Consider the following 25,120-nt stretch of genomic DNA (forward strand, 5'->3'; position numbering starts at 1 on the left):
TGATTTCTATGCAATTGTAATGTAACACAATTCCTTTCACACTGCAGAGATGCCGGACTCCTTTTGCACGTTTGTGCCAAATATACACATGACAAATCACTTCGGAGCGTCAACTTTCTTATTGAAGCCACAACCAACATTGCAGTATTACAATAAAACGAATGAACTGCATGCGCAAGTCAAATTGACTCCGTCAATCTGCTTCAAGCATTCGGGCAGGCACGTCTGGGTCAGGTGCATAGACATCTTCAGAGAGACACAATCACTGAACCGCCTCAAATTCTGGGGGGATCCATGGCCGATAAGTTGCTCGTGGTGCGAATTTCCTGCTGCCGGTCAGCATCTGCATGTCACCGCGGCCCTTCCATCGCCACCGCAGGAGCTTGGAAAGATCCATGTATGTGTCCTTGGTCCCCTTCGTCCTCTGCATACTTGCAAAGTGCTCCTGCACGCATGCCAACAGCCAGCTCAGCCCTCACGCCAAACAAAGGCCAAAGAGCAAGCACACATGCTTCTTCGGCTGATATGCTTTGAAAGATAGTTGACAGAATGACACGGGTGTAGTCGGGCTGACATGCTGGAACATCGCTTGGCAGACCGACAAGGAATTGCAGATTGGCAACACAGATAGGTGGTCCTGGCAGTCATGGGGGCCTCACAAGGAGTGCAATCTCTCCATTGCGCTCGCAGCGTGCGATGAGCATCTCAAGGGAGGACGGCCGGATCTGGAAGCCTGCGTCCAGGGCTGCCTGCTGCACGGCCGCGGCCGCCCGCGCACCGCCCTGCACCACATGGTACTCCACATGCAGGGACCATGTCAGCGCGTTGAAGGCAACCCCTGATGCCTCCATCTCCTCCAAGATCTGCACAACAACACCTTCAGATATCTAAATGTCGTGTGTAACTCCAGTGGAAATAGTGGTAGTGGCAAGAGGAGCAGGCACGGACGACATGCTGCGAGTAGTTGTGCCAGTCAGTGGCAGCGGAAGATGCCAAGCAGACACATATCCCCAGCCTTGATATACCTGCACCAGTCCAAGTGCAACACTGAAAACATGGACATGAATATCCTGCAGCAGCCAGAGGGGAAGCCGTGCCTTGGGCACCGAGGCTGTCATGCCGTGGTGGATGCAGCCCATGAGGACGGCGTTGTAGGCCTGCGCGTCTGGCTTCATTCCCAGAGCACCGTACGCCTCAAAGGTCTCAAACGCGCGGCCCAGGTCGCCCATCTGGCTGCATGCCGCCACCACGCAGTCCAGCATGGGCCCGCTCACCGGCTCCCCCTGTCCAGCCACCACACCTCCCTCAACAGAGCTCACCCATACCAAGTGAGCTTGAAGACACCATGAGACCGCTGAAATCACCTGATTCTGGAGGAGTGCTTGAAAGCTCCTCCCGCAAAGTGATGAGCTGGATATCCGGTATGTCTTCTGATAAATCATTGATTAAAAAAATATGGTCCATGACAATCTTAAACACGGTGCTTGGCAGCACCTTTTAATGACTGGCAACATAGAACAGCTTAGCCGAGCCAGTCTTGGTCACAATCTCACCTTAACATGCATGTCCTCCAGCTCGTAGTAGGCTGCATCGGCAGCCTCAGGGGACTCTGCCGCGGCATTGACCAGTGTGGCCAGCGCCGTCTCGAATGCCACAGCGTCCGGCCGCTCCGGGTGCACCTGCTGCAGCTGCCACACCATGCGGAACGCCTGCCTGCACATGCCGGCAGGTGCCACACTTCAGCTGGCAGCTCCACCAACAAATCAGCAGCTGGACCTGCCCGGCTAATTCTTCAGGTGCAAAGGATCATTCCCCCGACAGGGAATGCGCTTGAAGACAGATCTTCAAAACCATTCATTCTTCCTCCTTTCTTGGCGCTTGCACTACCATGTATGTCTTGCATGCTGCCAAAAGTTGCGCACACCTGATATCGCGCGCGTTGGCAAAGGTGTCTATGAGGCTTTGGAAGGCCGCAATGCTGGGCTTGTTGATCGGCAGCAGTGCCTGCGCGTCTGGCACTCCGCCCGTTTCCTCAGCGTTCCCTCCTGCTGCAGCGCTCTCCGACGCCTCCACCTCCTCAGACCCCTCCCTGCGTCCCTGCCCTGCACCAGCCACCCACCACACCTCGTCAACATTCCCTAAATCCCATGCCAATGTGTACAGGATGCTTAAGCACAACGCGCGTGCAATCCCAGGTGAAGCACAGGCATTTCCTATCCAGGCTGGGAGCAGATGGTTGGAAACCATGTTTAGCTCTATGCGTGTGCAGGTGGCATGGGGCTGCACAGTGCCTGAGCTAATGGCAGACCTACTTCTCGTGTGTATGCGTGTATTGAATGCAAGAGCAGAAGTCTTGGACCATTAGATTCACAAAGTCAGCACAGTTGTGAGGTGTGGGCGGCGGCACTCACAGCGGTCGGGGGTGGCCGGCAGGTCGAGGGGCAGCAGGGAGTACTCGAGGAAGTCCCACGCGCGCAGGGCCAGGCCCACGTGGCCGCGCCGCGCAGCCTCCGCCAAGAGGCCCATCGCCAGTCCCTCCTCCAGGAAGGGCCCCTCAACTCGGCGCTCCGCCCCGGCCGGCAGCGGCAGCCAGCCCAGCATGCGCAGCAGCCACTCCGGATCCCTGCGCTCCGCCAGCGCCACCCGCAGCACCGCCTGCACCCGCGCACATCACTGCACTGACCTCGACACCCTCGCTCGACTGTTTCAGTTCATCAGCCAAAGTTTTTGCAAGGTGAGGAGGCAGTGGGGTGGGACCCATGACGTGTGTCAGCCGCAACCTGCAGAACATCTGCAGAGGCACCTTGTCTGTCCTGGCAGGAACAGCGTATAATATTCAAGAGACTGTGAGTTATGCCTGCTTGAATGCATGGTGAGGGACAGAGGCTTATGCCCGTAAGAAAAGACAATGCCGTATGCCTGTTTCAGTGCATGATACAGAAAACAGTGATCATGCAAATTAGAACCTTGCAGGTTTGGGGCTGACCCATGCACCGAGGTGTGCATGAGAGCTTTGTAACAACCCAGTCAAGACATCCCTGTTGTATAGCATGCCCTCCACAAGATGGCCCATCCTTTGTAAGGGTTGTGGGAGCTTCAGCGCTCACCGCAGCTGGGGTTCTTGGGATGACCCAGCTGTACTGCTGCATCAGCTCTGCCACTTCCATGGCAGTATCTAGCCGATCCGGCTGACCGCACACGGCGAAGATACTCTCGTGGGTCCTCCTCACATGGAAGTCGGCCTGCAGCGCCTGAGGATACCTCTCCCTGATCTCCTTCAGCAGCCTGCAGCAATGCTAGAGCCTGACATAGTGGCTTCTGGTTGTTTCGTTATGCTGTACTATAAATTGTCTCACCCTGACAATTGCTGTGAAGATGCCTGCAATTTGGCAGATAGGTCCCTGTATGTCCTGCAGATGCATTCCAACGTGGGACTGCAGCAGTTGTGTTTGATTTTCATACGGACCTTAGCGCATCATCTACCATCCCTGCGTTCCTGCACGCCAGCGCTGCAAAATTGAGGGCCTTCTTCCCCGCACCCTGCGGACTCTCCTGTACCAAGGACAGACGCTCGAGTCAGTCCCGGCTCACATGGGCTTACATGGGTATTGCATTATCAGCAACATCTTGTTTTCTTTGTTGCTCAGGTTCGTTGACTCACCCCGAAGCCTTTGACAATCTTCAAGGCAAATTCTGCAGACTCCTTAGAATCATGCAGGCTGCATGCCCTGAGCACATTGGAGTACGCCAGGTGCGACAGGTTGAAGTCGAACTCTTGCTCTGCTATCTGGACCGCTCGGTACACCTTGTGGTATCCCTGCCTATCCCTGCAGAGCAAGGCACCCACTTTAGGATTTTCTTGATACAATTTGTAACTGTAATAGTAATACCCTCGAGCGTCACCATTGATGCGAAAGGTCGCCTGACTCCCCCTTTGGTCAAGTAAGGAGATGAATGGGAGGTTTCTCACGCTGCCAAGGCCATGAAGTAGCCATTCCAAGCACCCATGGGTGGCAGCAAGTCTTGACGGATTCTGCCCTTTTCATTCTTGTGTGGGCGGATGCTGTCCAAGTAAAGCTCAAAGACACGCCAGAACTGCTGTGCAGCACCTTCTGGAGACCCTACAGCCAAGCGCGGGCAGGTCAGCAGCCAAGCTACTTTAGCTTGGGATCTATGAACTAATCGCAAGCACCAAAGCACCAAAGTCCAACACACTTGAAAATTTCCGTGATGCGACAAATGGATGCACTGCTCTTGGGAAGCTGGGCTTGACAACCCACTTGAATCCTTCAGGACATCAATGATGCCTGACATGACCACAGCCAGGCCTTTCCCAGTCCGTGGGAGTGGCAGGTTGCCCAGTCTTTGTCCAGTCGGGGCCCATGGCTGACTGCCGTGGAAGCCATCTGGGCTGTGCCTTGTCTCCTGGAACTGCACGTTTAACTCACCCCTGTGTGCGTCTGATGTTGTCGCATGCCGATAGCTCTCTGTCCTCAGATCAGCTGGAGAATCCTGTAAAATTGACAAGCACAACCGTCAACGCAGCACATATTACACCTGGCTTTTCCACCAAATTGTTGATTTGGCGAGACGTTCCTTGAAGCCTTATGCACTGGCTTCTTGAAATAGGCATGTAGCTGTGACTAGAAGGGCATTGGACAGGAAAAATATGGAGCAGCCGGAGACACACTGGAACAGTGTGTGTCTGTAATTCCGCCCCAATACTACTGGACGAATATGTGTGCTTTAATTGTGTTGAATGCTCTGGAATGAAGGCCACCATGCACCCAGGTTCACTATTTTGTGACCAAGCAGATCTTGCGCAATTCCGCAACAACCTCAGCGATCTGTACGATCGCCACATCGTGTGAAAATTTGGAAATTTAATCTTGGAGGCTACAATGCAGAGCAGTCTCAAATCTCTGACGAGTGCCGCTGGAGCCCAATCATATGACAAATCTTACTAAGTGCAGCTTCTCCTTTCCTCGGACAGATCTTTGCCATTGGCATTCATTCTCCACAAAGGTGGAGATCAACAGTCGCTGGAGTAGATAGATCAATGGCATGGGGAGCGCCAGGCACGGGTGCAGGAGTAGAGGATTGGGTTCGGCGACTTGTCGATGACGATCCCAGTCTGACTTCCATCACGGTGTTCAGGACACGTAAATTTGGACGTGAGGTATGCGGTAGTATGTCTCATTACTTTTTTTGTAGCATAAGTAATCAGCAAACTCATTTTTGGCAAAGGTGATCTGGTGCCAAATGGACTCGCTTTCGGACAGCGGCAATTATGTGCCTCTAGCACAATTTCAGATGCAATATCATTTCTTAATTCCTGTAAATGCTATCCTGAACAAGGTTCTGCCATGCAGGAGGTCAAGGATCTGTGCAGTGCACTTGAGAACAACACCAGGCTGAATGACTTCACGGCCACCAGCCATTCGTTGTCTGTGGAGGACGCAGAACAGTTTGCTGGAGTCTTGCGCAGCAACAGCACGTTGCAGAGCCTGTCTCTGGGCACTTCATCCTTCGGCAATGAAGCTCTCTCAGCCCTGTCTGGAGGATTATCAGGTGTGCCTGGATCATCCCCCATGGTCCAGCATGTCAACGATCTGCCTGCATGCATGTGCTCTCTGCATGCAATGCCAGTCATGGCTCATGATGAATGGCTGCAACCAGGGAACACGGGCCTGCAAAAGCTGGACTTGCACAGCAAAGGTGTTGGCGCCCCAGGATTGCGGGCCCTACAGCAGGCCATCGCTGCTGGCACCGGCCTGGACCATCTGACCTTGTCCGGCAACAGTCTTGGTGATGAAGGCGCAGCAGCTGTGGCTGCGGCCATCCCTTTCATACGCGAGGTGACGGTCCCCTCATCCCTGATTAAATTCGATAGCCATGCCTTGCTGTCAGCATGATTGGCCATATCCGAAGGGTCCCATGCATGAATAAATATTTGTATCAATTTCATGGGCACAAAAGAATTATGCAGAACTGGAATTTGTGATGCAGGTGGACCTGCATGACTGTGAGATAGGGGCAAGCGGGGCGAGGTCCTTTGCAGCAGCTTTTGAGGATGCGAGGGATGCATTGGAGGCGGAGGCTAGCGGTGGGGTGGCATCAAATGCAGAGATCAATGGGAGGGCGGCTGGGCCAGCACGGAAGATCCGGCTGCAGGTTCTACGACTGGACGGCAACCCACTCGGCTTCAGCGGCACCAGCGCCTTGAAGCCACTGCTGTCCCAGCTCAAGGAGCTGCACCTGGGCCGGGCAGCCCTGGGAGATGAAGGTGGCTCTTCTGAGGGATCTCTGCTCTGGCACACTTAAAAGTCCCTTGCAATTCTCCATCTTGCGCCGAGCCTATCAAGCTGCATGGCCCGGGCTATCCTCCTTGATCTTTCAATCAGTGCATGCTTCTTGAGTGAGCAAATGCGGCCAGGTGCGGCAAGTCTGGCAGCGGCGATGCCGTCCTCGTCTCCACTGGAGCTGCTGGACGTCAATGACAATGACATTGGGCCCACGGGAGCAGCTGCGCTGGCGGAGGCTCTGGAGAGGGGGCTGCAGCTGAAGGTCCTGCGCATGCGCGGCAATCGCATTGGGGACGAGGGCGCTGCTGCGCTGGGGCGCGCCCTCGCGAAGGGGCCCCTGCTGCAGGAGCTGGATGTGGGCGGCAACCAGGTGCTTACCATGTTCATTCCCCTGCATGCATATAGGTCCACTGTCTTGCCAACAGTATTTTCCTTGAAATACTCTTGTACGTTCTCAAAGAACCATGGCTGAGCATCAGGGTCGACGGGCTCCCTGCAATCTTTCTTCCAACTTCTGTTGTTCATCAGATCGTTAAGTATGGAGGGAGGTTTTGAAGCCAGCTTGCACGGCGCAGATGGGGACAGGAGCGGCAGAGTTGCTGGGGAGCGCGCAGAAGCTGCGCAAGCTGAGCCTGTTTGACAGCCATCTGGGGGACGAGGGGGCGTGCGTTGTGGCGGACAGGCTCTCGGCCGCCAGCTTTGTGCAGCTGATGGAGCTGGAGCTGTCTGCATGCCGCATTGGCACCGTCGGCATGGTCCGCCTCTTCGACGTGCTGGAGTCCCAGGCAGCCCCTGCTCTGGAGGTGCCTGCCACTCTCCCCCTTTGAATCACTGCAGCGCGTCTACATCTCTCTAATTGACCACCATCTCAGCTGTACGATATTTGCAAATCTCAAGGGATGCCTAGGTGGGTTGTTCATGCACATAGAAGGACCTTCTTGGATTACTTGTTGATGTGTGGTTGCCTGTCCAGATGCTGGTGATCGGAGGGGGCAACCCAGCGCTGGAGGAGGATGGGTTCCAGGGGAGGGTGGAGGCTTTGCGTGCAGCGCGCCCCGAGCTGGACGTTGCATGGAGGGCGGGAGACTCTTCATCTGTGCAGCAGCTTGGCGGTGCACCAGTGGTCGACCTGGATGCAGAGCTGCGCGAGGCTTAGTGTTATGATACTCAGGTCAAGTGTATCGAGAAGCCGCTCAAAAGCCACACACGTTAATGTTGGATGTGATGCTGTTTGAGAGGAGGCGAGCTGCTTTTACCCCAGTGCCTGTCAGCAAACGCAAGCTTCATCTTGGCGATTGTGCAAGTGCTTCTAGTGACAAGATGCAATTGTGCCTTGTGGGATAGTTGTAGCAGGTGAGACTGCGCATGTCATGAAGGCAGATGTCTCTTTCAGCAGAGTCTGCTTGAGCCCACTTGAGAGTAGTGCCTGACCAGAGCTCAGGAATTGAAGTGAAGGAATTGATTGAGATAAAGATTGACTGTACACATAATCAGAACTCATTCCTTTTCATCATTGGTACCTCCAGGTGTAATCAACTAATCGATGCTAAGCGAATGTGCTGGATCACGGTTATAAAACATCTTGAAGGCGTTTATTTGACGGCTGTAGAGATCTGCGTATAGAACGCCACTTAAAGTTGCTTCACCGAAAGTCATCATCAACCCGTTTCAGGTCCACCAGCAGATGCTGAAAGACAGCGTCGATCCACATGAAGCCGATGCCGCCATTGTCATACTGCCACAGCCGCCCCTCAACCCACCTCGGCTGGAAGTAGTTGAGGCCTGCAACCTTCCCTTTACCAACGTACGCAGCCACAACCTGCAAGCAGACAGCCTGATCAATAAAACACCAATTTATATTATTTTAGCAACTTGAGCAATGACTGCAGACAGAAGCGTGCCCAAATTATGTCCCTTAGATTTAAGGCAACACTACTGCAGCAGCTGAGGGCAGGGCAGGCATGCTTACATTGCTGCGTGGTTCCTCGGATTCTTCACTGTCGCCGGGTGGAAAGACAGGCACAAGCAGGTCCCGAAGGTCGACGAGATCTCTCTCTTCCCTGCTCCATGGCTCGACAAGAGGTGCAGCCTGTGCATGCCAGGTCCGCCGCCCTGCTGGGACATGATCATCCCCTGTCACCTGCAACAGTGCAGCAGCTGTCAGGAGCTGTCAGTGCCAACTTAGGCAATCATTCGAGGCACTGTCACCAAGGAAGCCAATCTGCATAGGAAGAAAAATCGAAAGTAGCCAATCAGGAGGGAGTGCTGGGGCGCTGGGCCCATACCTTGGTTGCCACGAGTCTTGCTGCAGTGCCAGAAAAGTCGTACATGATCTGCACAACCTGGATGCCGTTCGGGCCATAGTCTCCCTTCCACAATCCTTGCAATGGATGTCTTGTTGTGGGTACGGGTCTGTGGACATGGCAAAGGTGGTGTATTGTGGTGCTCTCCCCAGGACTGCCTGCACCTGGAGCACCATGTCCGTTAATAGTCAGCCATTTGAGCCGCAACCCCTCTTTGTTGCCTGAAGTCCTCCAAAAAACAGGCAGACTTGCAAGATTTCGAAATGGCCATCGCAAGGGCCAGCAAAGGGGCACAAGGACGCACCGCCAGGTGACTGGTTCCTGGATGATCTCCTCCGCCGTTGCTTGCTGGCGACGTTTGCCTGCTCAACAAATGGGCTGCATGAAGGGTGTGGTGATGCATTCCAGAAATCAGGCACCAAAGCATAGGGGCTTGCATGCAAGATTTATGGAAATAAGGCACAACCAAGCAGACCGGTCTTACCTGCATGAAGCGTAGCATCTCATGCTCAAAGCTTCCTTGTGGGCTAGAACCCAGCACAATGTCCCCAGTTGGACTGCTCTGCACAGTCCACAATGGTGCAAGGTAAGTGACCGGGAAAGTCAAATGGAAGTGAAATAGTCGCCCTCCCTTTCATTGCTTTATTGACAAAACAACAGGTTCACTTACCCCAAAGCTGTTCATGGCGACTGCAGCTGCCGACTCAGCAGCCCTTGATGGTGTCTTTTGGATTACTTGGGTCCGTCGCAAAACGCAGTGATGATCGCTGATCAGTTCCGGGACGATCAATCTGTCAGACCCGATCCGATAGAAGCTGCTTCGGACAGGACCCAGCCTGACAGCACACCACCTTCATGTTAACATCCCATTTAATTGCCGAGGACTTCTTGCCGGGCGCTAGTCTTGGCGGAGCAGGAGTGGCAGTGCGTACTGCAATGATTCGTATTGGAGGCCCGTCCCAGCAATGCAGTCAACCTCCCAGTGAAACTCATACAACGTGCTCCTGGCAGCACTGCCACTGCCCCTCCACAAGCCCACAATGAATGCAGAGGAAGACAGCAGGCGGTACACACATCTGCAGTACAACGGCATGTTTGACTAGCGCAATACGCAACACATTATTACTGCTGTAAAACATTCCAAGCAAACTTCGGGGAAGAATAGTGTCTTGCCCTCAAAGCTGCAGCACCTGTAGTTCGTAGGGGCCTGCAGAGATCTGATCCCGGCATTGCGAGGTGATCCTTGTGCGATCCAAAGAGTTGGGTCTGTCTCTGTGAAGCAGGCCGTGCAGATCTTCAACCAAAGCTTGTCGCTGTAGGCAGTCCTCTTGAAAGCTTTGCACACTTGTGCAACCTGGGCGATGGTCCTAAGATCCCTGGAAGTGTAGTAAAGTACTTCCTCTATGATTGCTTCTGGTAGATCTAAGAGGTTCTCCATGTCTCAGGGACAGCAAGAGCAAGTGTAGACGAGATGGTCCAAGGTCGACCGGCTTCAGAATTGCGATGATCACCACGTACGTGACGTTGCTTTTACACTATTAGTGATTCAACATGATTTACATTTGTGGGATCCGGTGTCTCGCATATTCCATTGCTGCTTGCACGAAGGTCTGGCTCGGCATTAACCAGCATCCCTCACGATTAACCCTTCCAAAACTTGAGTGGGGGTGAAAGACGGTCTCATTGCCTTGATCCAACACACAGGCGCGCGCTGTGAACACAATGATCTATTAATGTTAGTAGAATATTGATGCTATACCATGCTTTCACATCATATGGAAGAAGGCTAAGTTGTGTCATGCGATCCTCCCGTGAGTAAGGCAATCCTCAAATGGACTCACCATCCAGACACAGTGAGACATTAAACTTCATTGTGCATTTCCTGCACACCAATGGGCTGTACGCTGCTGAGGAGGCCTTGGTGAGAGAGCTGGAGAACCGTTATCCTGAGGTTGAAGGCTCTTCACCTGTTTCCCAAGCAGAGGCTGGTGAAAGCCATGAGGACACTTTTGCCTTCACAAGCAGTGCTACCAAGAGATATGGGGAGACGTCACACCAAGGAGAAGCAGGAGAAACTACCAGGTAATCTCTTAACTATGGGGAGAGCCCTATTAAGTATGGCCACCCTCCACCCTTTGAGCCCAAACCATCACAGTCACTGTTTTGATCTTGCTCATCAGTACTAGATAACAAGCTTCATCAGCATCCCCCTTCAAGGCACCTCAGGCTTGTGGTAACACAAAGGGAACGCAACTCTGAGGACAGTCGGCACACGGGGCCCTTCCCATAGCCCCTTTCTGGTCCTAGCAGGCACATCTTGATGCTAAATTATCCGCTACCTCAGGGATGAACCACGAGCTGAGCCCTTGCCAGGACCAGGGACGGGAGCGCTGCAGACTGAGAGACAGAGCGAGCCAGACGCCACTGTGCCGGATGGAGCAGGTGGGCTCATCATTACCCTGCACCTTTCTTTGTGTCCTGCACATCCGTCCGTGCCAGCCTGTGCTTGCTTCGCACGGCGGTCACAACCATCTGTGTAGCCCATACTGCGCACTGGTTGGCCGGTGCCTATTCTGGCTGCCTTCGAACCGCTCTTTCCATCCGGCAGGCTCACTCCAGCCAGCTTCTGTAGCCCTTTTAGCGTCAGATCACAAACACATTTCGTGCATGGATTGACCGGTGCCTGATTTGGCCATTGGGAACCTGGCAGGGCGCGATCCGGAGGCCGGGGAGGAGTCAGATGAGTACGAGGACGACGAGGACCCGGGGTACGTGCGCGAGGAGATCCGCTGCCAGGACGCGTTTGTGTCGCGCGAGCTGGACGCCAGCGACGAGGACGGCAGCGGCCGCAGCGAGGACGTGTACCACAGGGCGCTCGCCTTCCAGGGCCAGGCACGCCCCCTGATAGCTTCTTGTGCTAGTTTGTTTCCCCTAGTGCCCATCTTTGCCCGGTAATGCTGTCGCATAGCAGCCTGTGCTGGGGAAAGCGTGGGCTGCTGAAATCGGGGGGTTGCTGTGCCATGCGTGCACTTGCCCCTCTACAGCTGCGCATCGGGAAGTCTCAATGATGGTGACTTGGCAGAAGTTTGGACCTTGCTGGGGAACCTCTATCAACCAGTGTGGCTGATGCGGTTCTGTGTGGCTTTGCAGCAATGGGGAGACGATGGGGGAGACAGCGGGTCCAGCGACGGTCGCGGCTCGTCCTACTTCAGCGGCGAGCGTGTGGAGCGCGACAAGTCTGGCTCGGCCTCCCCACTGGCCCAGGACTCCAGCGCGGACCTGGGCGCAGCTGCTCAGCAGGTGAGACCTGCAAAACCATGCATATGACCCTGCCGATCGGCCTCCTGCCAAATTCTCTGTGGGACTGATGGCGGCTGTGGGGGCAACGAGACGCAGGGGGCACGAAGGGTGGTGATAGCGGAGCCGGTGTATCCTGTGGACAGCCCAGCGCGCTCGGCCATGTCCGCGTCTGCAGTGGCGTCCCCTGCGCTGGGCACGGCCGCGGCTCTGAAGCTCCAGCCCCCCAGAGCAGCTTCCTCAGGTGGGTCTCTCTCACCTGCGGCTCAAGCGCAACCCTGGGCCTTCAAGTGTATTGCAGCAAAGGCATGCCATGTGTATCGTCTTTCCTGCACGCCATCTTGAGATATATCATGATAGCCGTTCTTGGGCACCTGCAGGGGAGCTGCAAAGCAGGCGCAAGGCGTCAAAGAGGCAGGCGAGCAGGGTTTTAGAGAGCGCAGCCACAAGCCAGGCGGCAGCCATCGCTGCTGTGGCGGCTAGCTCGGGGGCAACCTACCTGGATGCTGCAGCCAGGGGCTCTGACCATCGAGGTGCCCCTCAGCCGCCACCCGGCCCAGATGGCAAGGGGCTTGCTTCGGGACCCAGCACCGTCAGCCGCAGCTTTCTAGATCCTCTGGGAGTATTTGAGAAGGTAATGCACTCCCAAACGGGCTGAAAATGATAGCACACATGCAAGCATATAAATGTGAGGGGGTCTTGGGAGTGAAAATGCTCATGCTTCTGGGGTAAGACACTAATGGCATGCGCAGGTCTCTGATGTGTTCAGCCGGCGGGTCCAACCTCGATCAGATTCAGAGTCATCAAAAGTCAGCACGCAGGAGGCAGCAACAATTGAACCCCTAAGTATTTGCAACGAATCTTCGAAGGAAGTGTCCGCCGAGGTATGCTTGGCTTGCTCTTCCTAATCGATACAAGAGCATGTAGTATAATCCTTCGTTTGCTTTCTGTCACATGCAGACATCCTCTTGGGCTTTGGCACTGCTGTGGTCACAAGGACTTGGTCCTGCAGGTGACGGCTGATCCAGTCATCAGCGAGCAACAGGAGCTGCAAGACTCTGCTGCCCAGGAGGAGAGTACAAAGTTTGCGGCACTGACAATCAAGTCGGGAAGAGAGGTGTCCATTGACGCAGAAAATGTTCCCAGTAAAGCAGATACAAAGACTCCCTCATTTGGGTGCGGCCTGCTCCGAGTCTTCCTTGCCCCTGTCATCTGCTTAATGTGGTTGCACGGTGGCTATTTTTTTGCAAAGGCAACATATGTGCGGGCCGCCAAAGCATGCAGCAAAAATCTGGTACAAGGTGGGGAGAATTGCTGGTGTTTCGAGCTGCTTGAGATGAGCTTCAAATGGTTGGGAGCAGGTTTTCGGCAGTGAAGACTCCGGAGCCTGCGTCGCCCTCTGGAAGGTCAGAGGAGGACGAGGCATTCAGCTTTCCGGTGACACCCCCATCCGAGCCCGCAGCTCCTGGGGCCGTCTTCTCCTCTTGGCAGTCCTTCCGCAAGCGCCGCCCCTCCAAGGTGGCCCTCACCAACCACTTAATGCGTTGTCTGATTGTCTTCGAATGCGTGTGTGACGAGTCATATGTGTTATTCTTGAGTGATAGCAGATCTCAATTGGCTCTGCCTTGTGGCAGGGAACGGCATCTTCGGGCTATGACTCAGATGACGACCTCAGCATGAGCCGCGCGAGTGACTCCTTCTCCATGGAACTCTCACCCGAGCTACGAGGTGATGTCCTGGGTCATGGTTCTGATACAACCTTGCCCAACTTGTACAGTATATAAGGGCCAGAGAAGACTTCTTGCTGATACATTGTGGGTGCAATGCAGTGGGTGGCTCCTGCAGCAGTCCGGACATCCAGTCAGCCCTGCGCAGCGCAGCAGCCGACCATGCTGTCAGCCCGTCCGCCAGCGATGCCCCTGGTGCCAATCCCTTCCACAAGCCATCATCTTCATCTAACGCCCACCAGCATCCCCTGCCGGAGCAAGGTCCAGTCCCACCGCCACCCCAGGACACCCAACAGCAGCTAGCCACATCTGACAGCCCAAAAGAACATGCCAAGCCAGCTGCATCATCATCCACCCCTGAGCCCCAACCGCCCCGCCTGCACAAGGAGATCTCCCTGGTGCAGCAGCTGATGGGCGCTGCGCTGGCCCCTGCTGAGGGGGAAGCTCTCCGGCAGCCAACCCTGGATCCTGTCCCTGAAGGCACAGACGTTCCCCAGATGTCAGCCGGTGAGACACCGCCCTCGTCACAGGGCCTGCTGGCGCCGCAGCTGTCGCTGGACAAGCTGGCGCTGACAGAGGCGGCGCAGGATGCCTCTGCGATGGACTTCTCTGCAGAGCGCTTCAGCGTCGCGGAGGTCAGCACGCCGGTGCAGCAGCCCTCAACAGCCCTGCCCAAGGTGGCGTCCGTGGACCTGATGCCCAGGACAGGGCGCCTGCTGGTCGACATGCGTGCGGCCGCGAACAGGGAAGTGCTCTCCGAGGAGCCACCGGCCACGCGCGCCACCGGCCGCGCGTCCCGGCCGCCGCCGGACGGCCCGGCCGCGGTGCCGTCGCGCCTGTCCATGGTGTCGCGCGCAGCTGAGGTGAGCAGCGGCATGGAGCAGCCAGCCGGGGGCGTTCCTGCGCCAGACTCGCGCGGCGAGGCGCTGGCGCCCCTGCCGGAGTTGCAGGACGGGCCGGAGCCGGCCGCAGCGCGCAGCGTCGTTGCCGATTCTCCCCATGCTGCCTCCGGGCTGCCTGTACTGGTCGCCAAGCATCATCAGGTGCTGCACGCCTGGCTATCATGCATTGATCAGCGGCGTTGTTGGACTTGCTGTCTGTAAATGCCACGCACGTTACACTGAGGGCGTTACAAAGAGAATTTTGGCTTGTTTGTGTTGTATTCCGAAGTGATGGACAAATTTGATGTCAAATTAACTGACTGGGCATGTGTTGTGTGCAGTTGGCATTCCCGCCGCTGGCCATCAGCGCATCACTGCCGCAGCATGACCTTGTCGCCCTGCACACCTCTGCCATGCACAGCAACGAGCACGCTCCCGAGAGCTTCCCACACCAGGGCCCATCAGGTGGCGCTAGACTTTTTCCCAGCCTTCTCAGTAGCCCCCGATCCTTGTCCTTGGGAGCGTGAGGAGTGCGACGAGGCATGCTCTGCAGGGCTGCTGCATGGGTCCTTTTCCGTGCAATACCACAATCAAAGGCATGAAACAGGGTTGTGCGTGCAGGTGTGGCGGCAGAAGAGTTTGGCAGCAGGGCCAAGCGCGGCGGGGAGAGGCCTAAAACATCTATTGAGGCTCTTGCTGGGTCCAGCCCGGCCTCATCCGACGCGCGACGAGCAGTTGCTAGTTCACCTACGGCCGCAGATGCAGGCACCTCGCCCGAAGCGCTGGTCTTTGAGTATGACCCAGAGTACATTGAGCGCAAGTACGGCCCCATTTCTCCCACTGAGACTGTCTTTGAACTTTGCAACCTCGCTGTTTTACTGCAAGTTGGGATGGTGTCGTGTGGCAGTTGAAAGCCAAGTCATATGGGGGGACTGTGTGCAGGTATGAGATCATGACTTTGAGCGTGATCCACCGGAGGCGGCGCACCGGTTTTGAGGAGACAAAGGATTTCCCCATCCGCGTCAACGACCTCATAGCAGGCCGCTACCAGGTGCCATAAGCCATCCACCATACCTCTCATTCCCGCCTGCGGGGACAAAACATTGGCAGCAAAGCCATGGCCTGGGACACACTGTGCTACTGGCACACTCACGCAAACATAAGCTCACAAGGGGAATGGGTCAGAGTTTAAAGGACAACCATGCAATCGCAGGTGATGGATTTCCTGGGGTCAGCTGCCTTCAGCAAGGCGGTGCAGGCACTGGATGTGAAGACAGGGCGGCTGGTGTGCCTGAAGATCATCAAGAACAACAAGGACTACTTCGACCAGAGCCTGGACGAGATCAAGCTGCTCTCCTACATCAACGCCGCCGACCCCGCCGATGAGCACGGCCTGCTGCGCCTGTACGACTACTTTTACTATAAGGTATGTGAGAATTACTCACTTGCCTGCAAATTGGCCCCGTTGTTATGTGCCCTGTCAATGCATGGCAGAGCGTAATGATCCGCTCCCTGCGGTGCTACTGTATACATGCATAGCAAATGTGGGCCATTGTAGCTGGGCAATGTGTGTCTGGCAGACCCAGCCTGAAAAGTGGACTTTTATGTGCGCTGCAGGAGCACCTCTTCCTGGTGTGTGAGCTGCTGAGAGCCAATCTGTACGAATTCCAGAAGTACAACAGAGAGTCGGGGGATGCAACGTATTTCGTTCTGCCCCGTGTTCAGTCCATTGCCCGGCAGGTCAGCCCCTTGTGCCCTGCTGCAGTCCATACTCCCAAATTTTGACAGACTTGCCATGAAGGAGGGCATCACTGATGAACCAAACCGTTGCTGTCTGCTATGCAGCTCAGTTATAATTGTTGCTGGGACTGCAGGTCCTGAGAAGTCTGGCGTTCTTGCATTCCTTGGGCTTGATCCACTCGGACCTGAAGCCAGAGAACATCCTCATCAAGTCCTACTCCAGGTGCCCACTAACCTCAGGCTGCCATTCATTTACGCCAATCCTTGCTCTGTGGCAAGCCCTTCTGCTAGCAGGCTAACCCTCAGCTATGTTTGTGGAGACAAACGCAATGTCGCGCAGGTGCGAGGTGAAGGTGATAGACTTTGGCTCGTCCTGCTTCAGCACGGACCAGCTGAGCAGCTACGTGCAGTCGCGCTCCTACCGCGCGCCAGAAGTCATCCTGGGGCTGCCCTACGGCCAGAAGGTGGACGTCTGGTCCCTCGGCTGCATCCTGGCAGAGCTCCTCTCCGGCTTTGTGCTGTTCCAGGTGCGCGATAGCTGCACCCACCAGCTGTCCTGCATGTCTGCACCGAGCTGCTAGCCCAACCCCTGCTGCGGAGCAGGCATCTCAGCGGGGTACTGTATTCTTGTCTCTGCAGCAAAGTGCAGGACCAACAAATGCCGCCCTGGGTGCATTGTGCCCGGCTTGTTTGAGGTGCCCCTCTTTTTGATGTGTGCCAGTGTGCATGAGTCGGTCATGTTGTTGGGGTGCTGAGAGTGCTGGTGGGCATGCAGAATGACTCGCTGGCGACGCTGCTGGCGCGGCTGGAGGGCATTCTGGGGGCCCTGCCGCGGCACATGCTGCGCGAGGGGCGCTATGCGCAGCGCTTCTACACGCGCTCCGGCGCTCTCTTTGACCGCAACCCCCGCTCGGTTCGCCCGTCCTCCGTAATACCAAATGTTACCTTCAATCGTAACCCCTGCTGTCCTTATCCCTGGCTTTCTTAACTGCACTTGATGGCTTGGGGAATTTATTTTGGACTGATCAGCCCTGCTCGGCATCTGCCCATCAGATCAACGATAACAATACCGCCGTTCCAGAAGTATGCAAATAATCCAAGCTGTAGGCACTGCAAGAGATGCTCGTAGCTCTGCTCTTTGGATTTGGCAAGGAATCCATCGCAGTGCTTCTCTGCCGCATGCGTGGTCGTCTGTGCTGTGGGGTTGAGATTGCCGGTGTGCCTTGCAGCACCGGTACGAGTACCTGCGGCCCAAGCGCACCAGCCTGCGCAAGCGTGTGCCGGAGGCCGACCAGGGCTGCCTGGACTTCCTGGCCTTCCTGCTGACCGCCGACCCCAACAAGCGCCCCAGTGCCGACGAGGCCCTGCAGCACCCCTGGCTCCAGCAGTGCTACCCGCCCATCCCCGCCGACTGATGCGCGCGCGCAAGGAGCAGCCTGTGTGCGTGTGTTTCACAATGAGTTGATGGCCACAAGGTGGGCTATTCAGGGAGAGGGAGTGTCCAGGAGAGACACAGGATGGGCGGGGCGGTGCTGTGACGCCGGCCCTTTTTTCTGTCTTTAATCAGGTGTAGAGGATTAGGAATACGGTACCACTTCAGCTGATGGACCCTGTGTGAGCAGCGTAGGCAGCTTTCCGCACTAAATCTTGCCAGCACTTCGGTGGCCCCTGAATAGCTACTGTGTCCTCAATTAAACAGTATACTAAAATGACGGTTTTCCAGGAAATGCTTAGGCGGAAGGGGGCGGCTCATAAGCCATGTCTAAACTTGTAAGAGTGTGAGTATAGTATACTGGAATGCGACTTCAAAGGTTTGCAGGCGTTCCATCAGTAAAGAGTACCTCCAGTCTATTATCGACCATGGTACATTGCATTACCGTAAGTTTGTGATCACGATCGTGACAAACTTCAAGGCAGCTCTCGCAAAAGTTCTGCAAACATATTTGCGAAGAATTGCACATGCATACAAAGCACTTCAGTCTATGTATGGCCTGGCTATTATCATACTCTAGCAGGAGTGTCTGCGCATGTATTCCGGCAAGCGCACCCAAAGAAACGGCGGAGTTGTGATACCGCATGCATACCTGCGTGCACCACCGCGGCCGCGTGCACAGTGCATCATGCACATGGTGCGATTGAGTATGCAGCCACTGCCATGTTGCCGCATAAATTGGCAAGTTGGCACCATCCTGCCGGCAGTGCAGATTTGGCGGTGGAGGTGCCGCGGTGCGCATGCATGCGTGTGCATCGGCCATATGGCATGGTGCCTCTTGGCTGGCAATTCGATGCCACTCCCAGCATGACTCAGGTCAAAGGAGCGCCCAGGATGCGAATGACAAGAACATCATAGCCTCCAACATGTGGCGCATGGAGTGAAGAGGGGTTGAAGAAAACATTCCCCCTCAATACGTGGAACATCATCAGCATGTGCAGCGGAGATATGATAATAAACACAAGTTAGGCAGGGAGGCACCGGTCTGTTCTCTCGATTGCTCTCGCCATGATGACCTCCCTTCCTCCTTGAATGAAATTACAAATTGATATTAGCCCACAGGTTGGACCCGGAGTGGTGGGTCGCCCTGTGTGGCAGAGAAAGAGGCAGAAAGCTGCGCAACTAGTGACCAGAGCTGCGGGCTTCCCAGCCCCTCCCAGCACAGTACGCGAGGCGGAGTCCCTGATGGACCTGTCAGCTGCGCTCAGACAGGACCCAGAGAAGCCTAGCTACCATGTAATGCCTTCGTCAGGCTGGATAAACGACCCCAATGGCCCGTTCTACCACAACGGCAGATATCACTTGTAAGTCTTGCCCTGGCCTTCCCTCGCTTCTCTCCCGGATGATTTTGACCAATTCTCCGGCTATTGAAGCCCTTAATTTCAAGTATTCATGCTGCTGCAACGATCGGGGTAACACTTGAGGAGAAGGCGGCTCTTTCGATTGTGCTTACGTCTGCTTGATTCCCTGGATTGCAAACACGCGTGTATCAGTGCTTCTAAAGCTCAGTAATTGGCACTACTGCAGCACCACAGCTTTTTGCTTATTCGTAGTGGGCATGGCCTGTTGTCCGTGTTGACCACCTGTGTCACCTATTCCCCAGGGTTGAGATTTTCGAGTGCTCGAGGTCCTTCGAGTTCGTCTCTGATGAATGTGCTCGAGCAAGATGGGCACCTTTCTAACAATTATGAGAGTTGTTTGCTGATCCCGAATCTCGATTGGACTTGACAAATCAGGTCCAGGTGGAAGTACCAGGACATGTCTTCTGTTGGGACATGCCTGATGTGACCAGGCAATTTTTGTTGTCATACGCCACTAGACGTATGGAGATCAATAATTGCACACCGAATGTGTCATGATTGCTCAATGTTCCAGACCATGATGCAACCCTGGACAACATTTTGGAAATATCTACAATGTGTGTGGAGGGCGCTTACGCTGGAAGCTGCAGATTTCAGCTCTTGGGATGGTTTACACCTGACTTTGAGGTGTTTATGGCACAGCAACAGGTTGCAGATCTGCCCCAAATGCGCATTTTGAGCGCTCATGCGCAGCGCTGGGCAGAGAAACTTGTGAGGCGTGGTGCAGTTTCTGGCCTTGACAGCTGGGGGACACCCTATGTGAGGGTGCTTTGGGCAGCATGTCTGCAGGGGCGCTCACAAGTAACCATCCGTGTGATGCGCAGGTTCTACCAGCACATCATCAATGGGTGCGAGTGGGACTTTGGCATCGTGTGGGGTCACGCGGTGACAACAGACCTAGTGCACTGGGAGCACCTGCCGCCCGCGCTAATGCCCACGCCGGGGGGCCTGGACGCGGACGGCTGCTTCTCAGGCTGCTGCATCATCGACACGGATGGCACGCCCACCATCCTGTACACAGGGGTGCGCCTGCGCAGCAACCCCGACTGCGGCCCGCTGCCGCCGCCGGAGCACGACCTCAACCTTCCCTTCGTGGAGTCCCAATGCTTCGCTGTGCCTGAGACAGGTCCGGCACCCTCCCTTTTGCCATGCCGTTTGCCTTTCTTATACATATTGCTTTGCCAAGACGGCAGACAGGCCGCAGCGTGTGCTGTGAGCGGACTGTTTGAGCAGCAGAAGGTATCATCTTTCTGCGCTGCGCATGACCATGAAAGGCTGCTGCATGCGCAGGGTACGACGGGGAGCCGGACCCGCTACTGGCGAACTGGGTGAAGTCAGAGGAGCCGTTTCTAGCGTACCCTCCGCCCGACAGCAACCTGGTGGGCTGGCGGGACCCCTTCATCTTCGAGTTCAAGGGCAAGGACGGGCGCTTCAAGGAGTGGGGCATGCTGATGGGCAGCGGCATCAAGGGCAAGGGCGGCAGCGTGATGATCTACCGCTCGGACAACCTGCGATCAGGCTGGCGCTATGACGGCATGCTGTGTGAGGCCGACTCGGTGGACACCGGCGCGATGTGGGAGTGCCCGCTGCTGCTGGCGCTCACAGTCGTGCCCGAGGAGCACCGGCGACGCAGCGCGCTCGGCAGCCTGCACTCGCTGTCAAACTCCTACAACAACATCAGCGCGTTCCACCCCTCGTCCAATGGCAGCCACCCGGCCTCGCCCACCGCCGACCGCAAGTCGGCGGCCGCGGCGGGGCCGCAGGTGCAGGCCGGGTTCTCCCCGCGTAAGGACTTGGCGGCGGCCGGCCTGCGCGCCGGCTGGGAAGAGGATGGGAAGGAGCCGCCGCCCGGGGGCGGCGCGGATGGTGAGGGGGCCGGCAAGAGCCTGCTCAGCGAGCAGCTGCTCAACCCCTACGCGGACGAGGCCGGCAAGGAGGACGGCAACTTCTCACTGTTCGTGCTCCTCTCGCCAATACACTCTTCCTGTATTGCTGCCTCATGTACCTGGTTGTAAAGTACACCCTTAGACTCCAGTGCATTTTTGGCAGAGTGGGAACCTTCTCCAGAGGTTTACTCGTTTCGTGTCTAATCCTGCCCCTGGCATAACCTTGCAAAAGTGGTACCGTTCAGCTGACAGGTGGTGCTGTAAGCGTCTCCTCAGCCAGTGCTGACGCAGTGCGGTTGTGTGCTGCAGAGAGGCGGGCGGGGAGCCGTCGAGCAATGGGTGCACGGGAGCACAGGAGGAGGTGGGCAGCAGCGGGCAGGAGCCGCAGTACACGCACTTCATGTGCGTCTCTCCTGATGCGCCCACCAACCCGGTGCTGTACTGGCTGGGCAACTTTGACGCCGAGAACACGCGGTTCCTGCTGGAGAGCGCCATGGGGCCCCTCCGCCTGGACCTGGGGGACACCCTCTACGCGCCCAACCTCCTAGAAGACCACCAGGTCAGTGCACAACTGACCCAATTTTGGCTCTATCCACACATGCATCTTTGTCCATACAGTCTTGGCCTCGTGAATACTTCCATGGTAGGAATGTGTGAGGTTTGGGGGTGTAAGTGGGTTGGCTGGTGTGTTGCAGGATCGGCACGTGCTGTGGGGCTGGCTGCAGGAGCGGCGAAAGGTGGGCAGCTATGACTATGCTGGCTGCCTCTCGCTGCCTCGCATCATGTACATCAGCGGCAACCGGCTCATCCAGGTAAGTGCACATGCCATCCGTACTCTGCATGTGTTAGAACCTACTGGCATGATTTGCCCGGCCAATGCATTGATGCAAATGCATTAGTATGACCTTGTCACAGGTGGGGTTGGACAAGGTAGTCAAACAATGTGTCGTCCTCGCTGCAGGAGCCTGCACTGGAGGTGAACAGGCTGCGGCAGGGAGAGTGTTGGCGGACCTCCCACCTGCAGATCTTCCCTGAGGAAGCCACCCCGCTGGAGGGCGTTGCTGGCCCAGCTTTGGACATCGTCATCTCTCTGGAGCGGTGAGCACTCCCTCCCGTGTCTTGCTAGCATGGTGTCAGGCAGCAGGAATTCTGTTTTCCTAGTGTTATGTATCAGTAAACTATATTATTCTTCTATTGTGGGGAGATTGATGGGATGAAGTTCAAAGTACGCCAGGACAGGCAAGCCAAGCTGATGGAGGAGGTTCATTGAGCAGTGCAGGTCCAGCGGGTCGCACAAGGTTGTGTCTTGCTGCTGCTGCTGTCAGTGACAGATGCCAGCGCCTGTGCAGGGGGACGGCGACTGCGGCTGGGGTGCTGCTGCGGTCGTGGAACGCTGGGGGCGAGGGCAGCGCGGCCATCCTGCTGGATTGGGAGCGCAACGTGCTGGAGGCCATCTTTGAGGGTGGCGCAGGCCGCGACCTGGCCACCACCACCGACCTGGACCCGGACTCTGACGGCCAGCGCCGCGTCGGCGGCCCAGTCAACCTGCGCCCCGGCGAGCCGCTCACGGTGCGCTGCATGCCGCTCTGGGGGCGCACTGACCTTGCATATGCTCATCATAGGCTTCAGAGCTGGCCCGCCCCTGCATCATCCTGCTAAGTTCACATGCTGAGAAAGGCAGACTTTGTAGAGCCTGAGAGCAGGAGCCACCCTGATGTGTAAGGGCAAGAGACAGGCATCATGTTCCATGGTCCAGCAAAATTTTGAGGACGGGCTCTTTGAGGGTGTAGATCATCTGGGGCATGATGCGAGATCGTGATTCTGCTCTAGAAATAGTGGGCAATGAGTGGGTTGAGCGGCTTGATAACTGAAGGCTGTTGTCATGGGCTGCAGATGCGGGTGCTGGTGGATCACAGCTGCGTGGAGGTATACCTGAGCAGCGGAGAGGTGCTGTCCACGCGCGTCTACAGGGGCCACCCTCCCCACGGCTCCGACGCTGGCATCGACTTTGTCGCGTACGGTGGCATCGCCCGCGCCGAGGTCAGCCCTGCTCTCACCTCTTTGCTGCCCCCTTGCAACCCACTGGATCAACACCTCCCTGCGGCCTGATTCCTGTGGTGTCCAAGCCAGGTCATTTGTATGCCGTCTGCTTTGTCAGATTACCATAATCTGCCTAGTACCCTTATACCTCAGTACTGCTGACAGTAGATGCACTGCTGATGCACCCGTACTGCAGTATTTTAGGCAGGCCATCACTCATTGTACTCCGAGGTGTCTCTCAGGCTGTTGATGGCAAAATATTGTGTTAGCTGAGGAGTGTGTTTGAAACCCTCACTGAGTTATGCCTTGGGGGGTGTTGCAGCGGGTGGAGGCGTGGGAGATGGGCTCCATATGGCAGCGCGAGTACATGAGGGAGCCTGAGAAGTCTGGCAGCTACAGCTCCATGTACGAGCCCATCAACACAGTCATGCCTATGGGCAGCCCAGTGGCAGTCTAGACCGCCACCAGATCTGCTTCACCACCCCACGCCGAATGACTGCTGGCGCGGCACACGGCGGTCGAGTCAGAGGGCACCCTTGGGGTCTCGGATTCATGGGGGCTGCGACAGCAATTTAACTCCCTTGTTTTTCGTGGTCTCCACTGCGGCAGCTCTCAGCCCACACGACTGTGCTCCTGTGGCGTCCTCCTATTCTCTATTTGGGTGGACCTTGTGCCTGGTGGAGGTGGCTCCACAAGAGGCGCTAAGACCAGGCTGTGTATTGCGGCTGTGAGGCAGACAGATTCTTCCACAGCCCAGTACAAGCCCATGCAACGGCGAGCATACATTCTGTGCAGAGACGCTATCTGCGGAACACTGCTTGTCCTGCCACGGAGCAGGACCGAATTCTTTGACCCCTCACAGCCGGAGCAGTTGATCTGCCAATCGTCCTTTCAATGGGCCGGGCACGCGCTAAGCAGACATTACATCTGCTCAACTGGTTCTGATAGACACCAAGCCTCCCTCATGCGCAGCAGCTCTGAGAAGAGCCCCTGCAATGAGTGGGCCTCCATCTCACAGAGACGCCGCAGCACAGGCAATGTGTGTTGAGCACGTTTGAGCAAATAGACAACTGTGCGCTGGGCTACCTTTCTTTTCCAGTGTCTGCCCAAGGGATTTCATTGGTGCAAGATTTCACCAAGGTTTTGAGAGGACAATTGAGAGGAGACCCTCTTCACATTGACGATGTTTAAACACACCGAGAAACTCAACGAGTGTGAGAGAACCTGACGAGAGAACCTTCAGCGATTCCCCAATCAGCGAATGGATGATGGGTGTGGGGTTGCTGGCTGACTGTGATGCCGCACCATTGTGGCAGCTCGAGTGTTGTTCCGTTGCATGAGCCGGATCTCACTTTGAGAGCAGTCTGCCGGGGCCCCGTTCCATTGTTTGTGGAGCAGCCTTTTGCATCGGCCTGCTTTCATTCATAGTCCGAGCAGGCCACGTGCACAGGCATGTGCATGGATGTGCCCTATGGTGTCACCTGGCTTGCACCAGGGACAGGCGGAGTTTCAGATGTGGACCCAAAGAGAGAGGGAACATCGCATCAATGCCATTTTAGTGGATTTGGCAGGGTGCCGATACTGCGGTGGCAGTGGGGAAGACATGACTTGGTTTTTCATGGCAGATTACTGGAGCAGTATGCCTGTTACCAGCTGCGATCGCGCATGACAGGCGACATAGAATAGGGGCCAGGCCAGGGCGATTCGTTTGTGCCAGCTGTGGCCGTGCTCGTGAAGACAAGCTGTTTGGAATACTTTTGCAGGGCTTTGAGGTATCACATTGTATCAGAGGTGTATCGACCACTGTAGATCGCACGATGTTGAACAGGACATTTAGATGCTGTTTCTGTATGGTATTTGCACGAATTTGCTGGTGCCTTTATCATTTCTAGTGTCTGGAGTGAGTCGACAGTACGGCAAGGGAAAATCTTTCCCTTGCCGTGCTGGCTGAATATACCCATTCTTGTGCCAACTTGTGGTATTTGAACTGGCAGCTCTGGCACTCGCAAGCCATGCAGATAGCTCTCTCCAAGTTGGCATATGGATGTCTGAGCCAGTCTTCAACTGAATTTTGTAAAGAAAGAATTG

At 55.9% G+C, this 25,120-nt stretch overlaps 5 protein-coding genes across 5 annotated transcripts; 3 read left to right on the top strand and 2 right to left on the bottom strand.

Moving 5' to 3' along the window:
- Positions 1 to 262: 262 nt before the first annotated feature.
- Positions 263 to 4,755, bottom strand: COCSUDRAFT_64515 (hypothetical protein; the record flags this gene model as incomplete). The annotated part of the gene is made up of 12 exons (XM_005650976.1): positions 4,691 to 4,755; positions 4,281 to 4,512; positions 3,971 to 4,121; positions 3,662 to 3,827; positions 3,467 to 3,552; positions 3,108 to 3,285; positions 2,412 to 2,655; positions 1,925 to 2,102; positions 1,554 to 1,713; positions 1,098 to 1,283; positions 660 to 863; positions 263 to 445 (listed from the first exon to the last, which is right to left on the bottom strand). The coding sequence occupies exons 2-12, from the start codon at positions 4,312 to 4,314 to the stop codon at positions 263 to 265; spliced, it is 1,770 nt and encodes a 589-aa protein (XP_005651033.1). The 5' UTR covers positions 4,315 to 4,512; positions 4,691 to 4,755.
- A 611-nt stretch (positions 4,756 to 5,366) lies between these two features.
- COCSUDRAFT_59024 (RNI-like protein) lies at positions 5,367 to 7,461 on the top strand (the record flags this gene model as incomplete). The annotated part of the gene is made up of 6 exons (XM_005650977.1): positions 5,367 to 5,571; positions 5,680 to 5,858; positions 6,010 to 6,286; positions 6,437 to 6,675; positions 6,881 to 7,108; positions 7,279 to 7,461. 6 exons carry the CDS (start codon positions 5,367 to 5,369, stop codon positions 7,459 to 7,461), a joined length of 1,311 nt encoding a protein of 436 aa, XP_005651034.1.
- Positions 7,462 to 7,947: 486 nt separating this feature from the next.
- Positions 7,948 to 9,293, bottom strand: COCSUDRAFT_59025 (hypothetical protein; the record flags this gene model as incomplete). The annotated part of the gene is made up of 4 exons (XM_005650978.1): positions 7,948 to 8,124; positions 8,275 to 8,445; positions 9,093 to 9,170; positions 9,279 to 9,293. The coding sequence occupies 4 exons, from the start codon at positions 9,291 to 9,293 to the stop codon at positions 7,948 to 7,950; spliced, it is 441 nt and encodes a 146-aa protein (XP_005651035.1).
- A 6,436-nt stretch (positions 9,294 to 15,729) lies between these two features.
- Positions 15,730 to 17,668, top strand: COCSUDRAFT_12150 (dual-specificity tyrosine regulated protein kinase 2; the record flags this gene model as incomplete). Its single annotated transcript, XM_005650979.1, has 6 exons — positions 15,730 to 15,939; positions 16,131 to 16,253; positions 16,388 to 16,476; positions 16,594 to 16,780; positions 17,029 to 17,166; positions 17,483 to 17,668. 6 exons carry the CDS (start codon positions 15,730 to 15,732, stop codon positions 17,666 to 17,668), a joined length of 933 nt encoding a protein of 310 aa, XP_005651036.1.
- A 1,088-nt stretch (positions 17,669 to 18,756) lies between these two features.
- On the top strand, positions 18,757 to 21,121 carry COCSUDRAFT_27048 (Arabinanase/levansucrase/invertase; the record flags this gene model as incomplete). Its single annotated transcript, XM_005650980.1, has 3 exons — positions 18,757 to 19,049; positions 19,931 to 20,232; positions 20,397 to 21,121. Exons 1-3 carry the CDS (start codon positions 18,778 to 18,780, stop codon positions 21,119 to 21,121), a joined length of 1,299 nt encoding a protein of 432 aa, XP_005651037.1. The 5' UTR covers positions 18,757 to 18,777.
- Positions 21,122 to 25,120: the final 3,999 nt, after the last annotated feature.

This window comes from Coccomyxa subellipsoidea (assembly GCF_000258705.1).
Source record: "Coccomyxa subellipsoidea C-169, whole genome shotgun sequence".
Lineage (NCBI taxonomy): Eukaryota > Viridiplantae > Chlorophyta > Trebouxiophyceae > Coccomyxaceae > Coccomyxa > Coccomyxa subellipsoidea.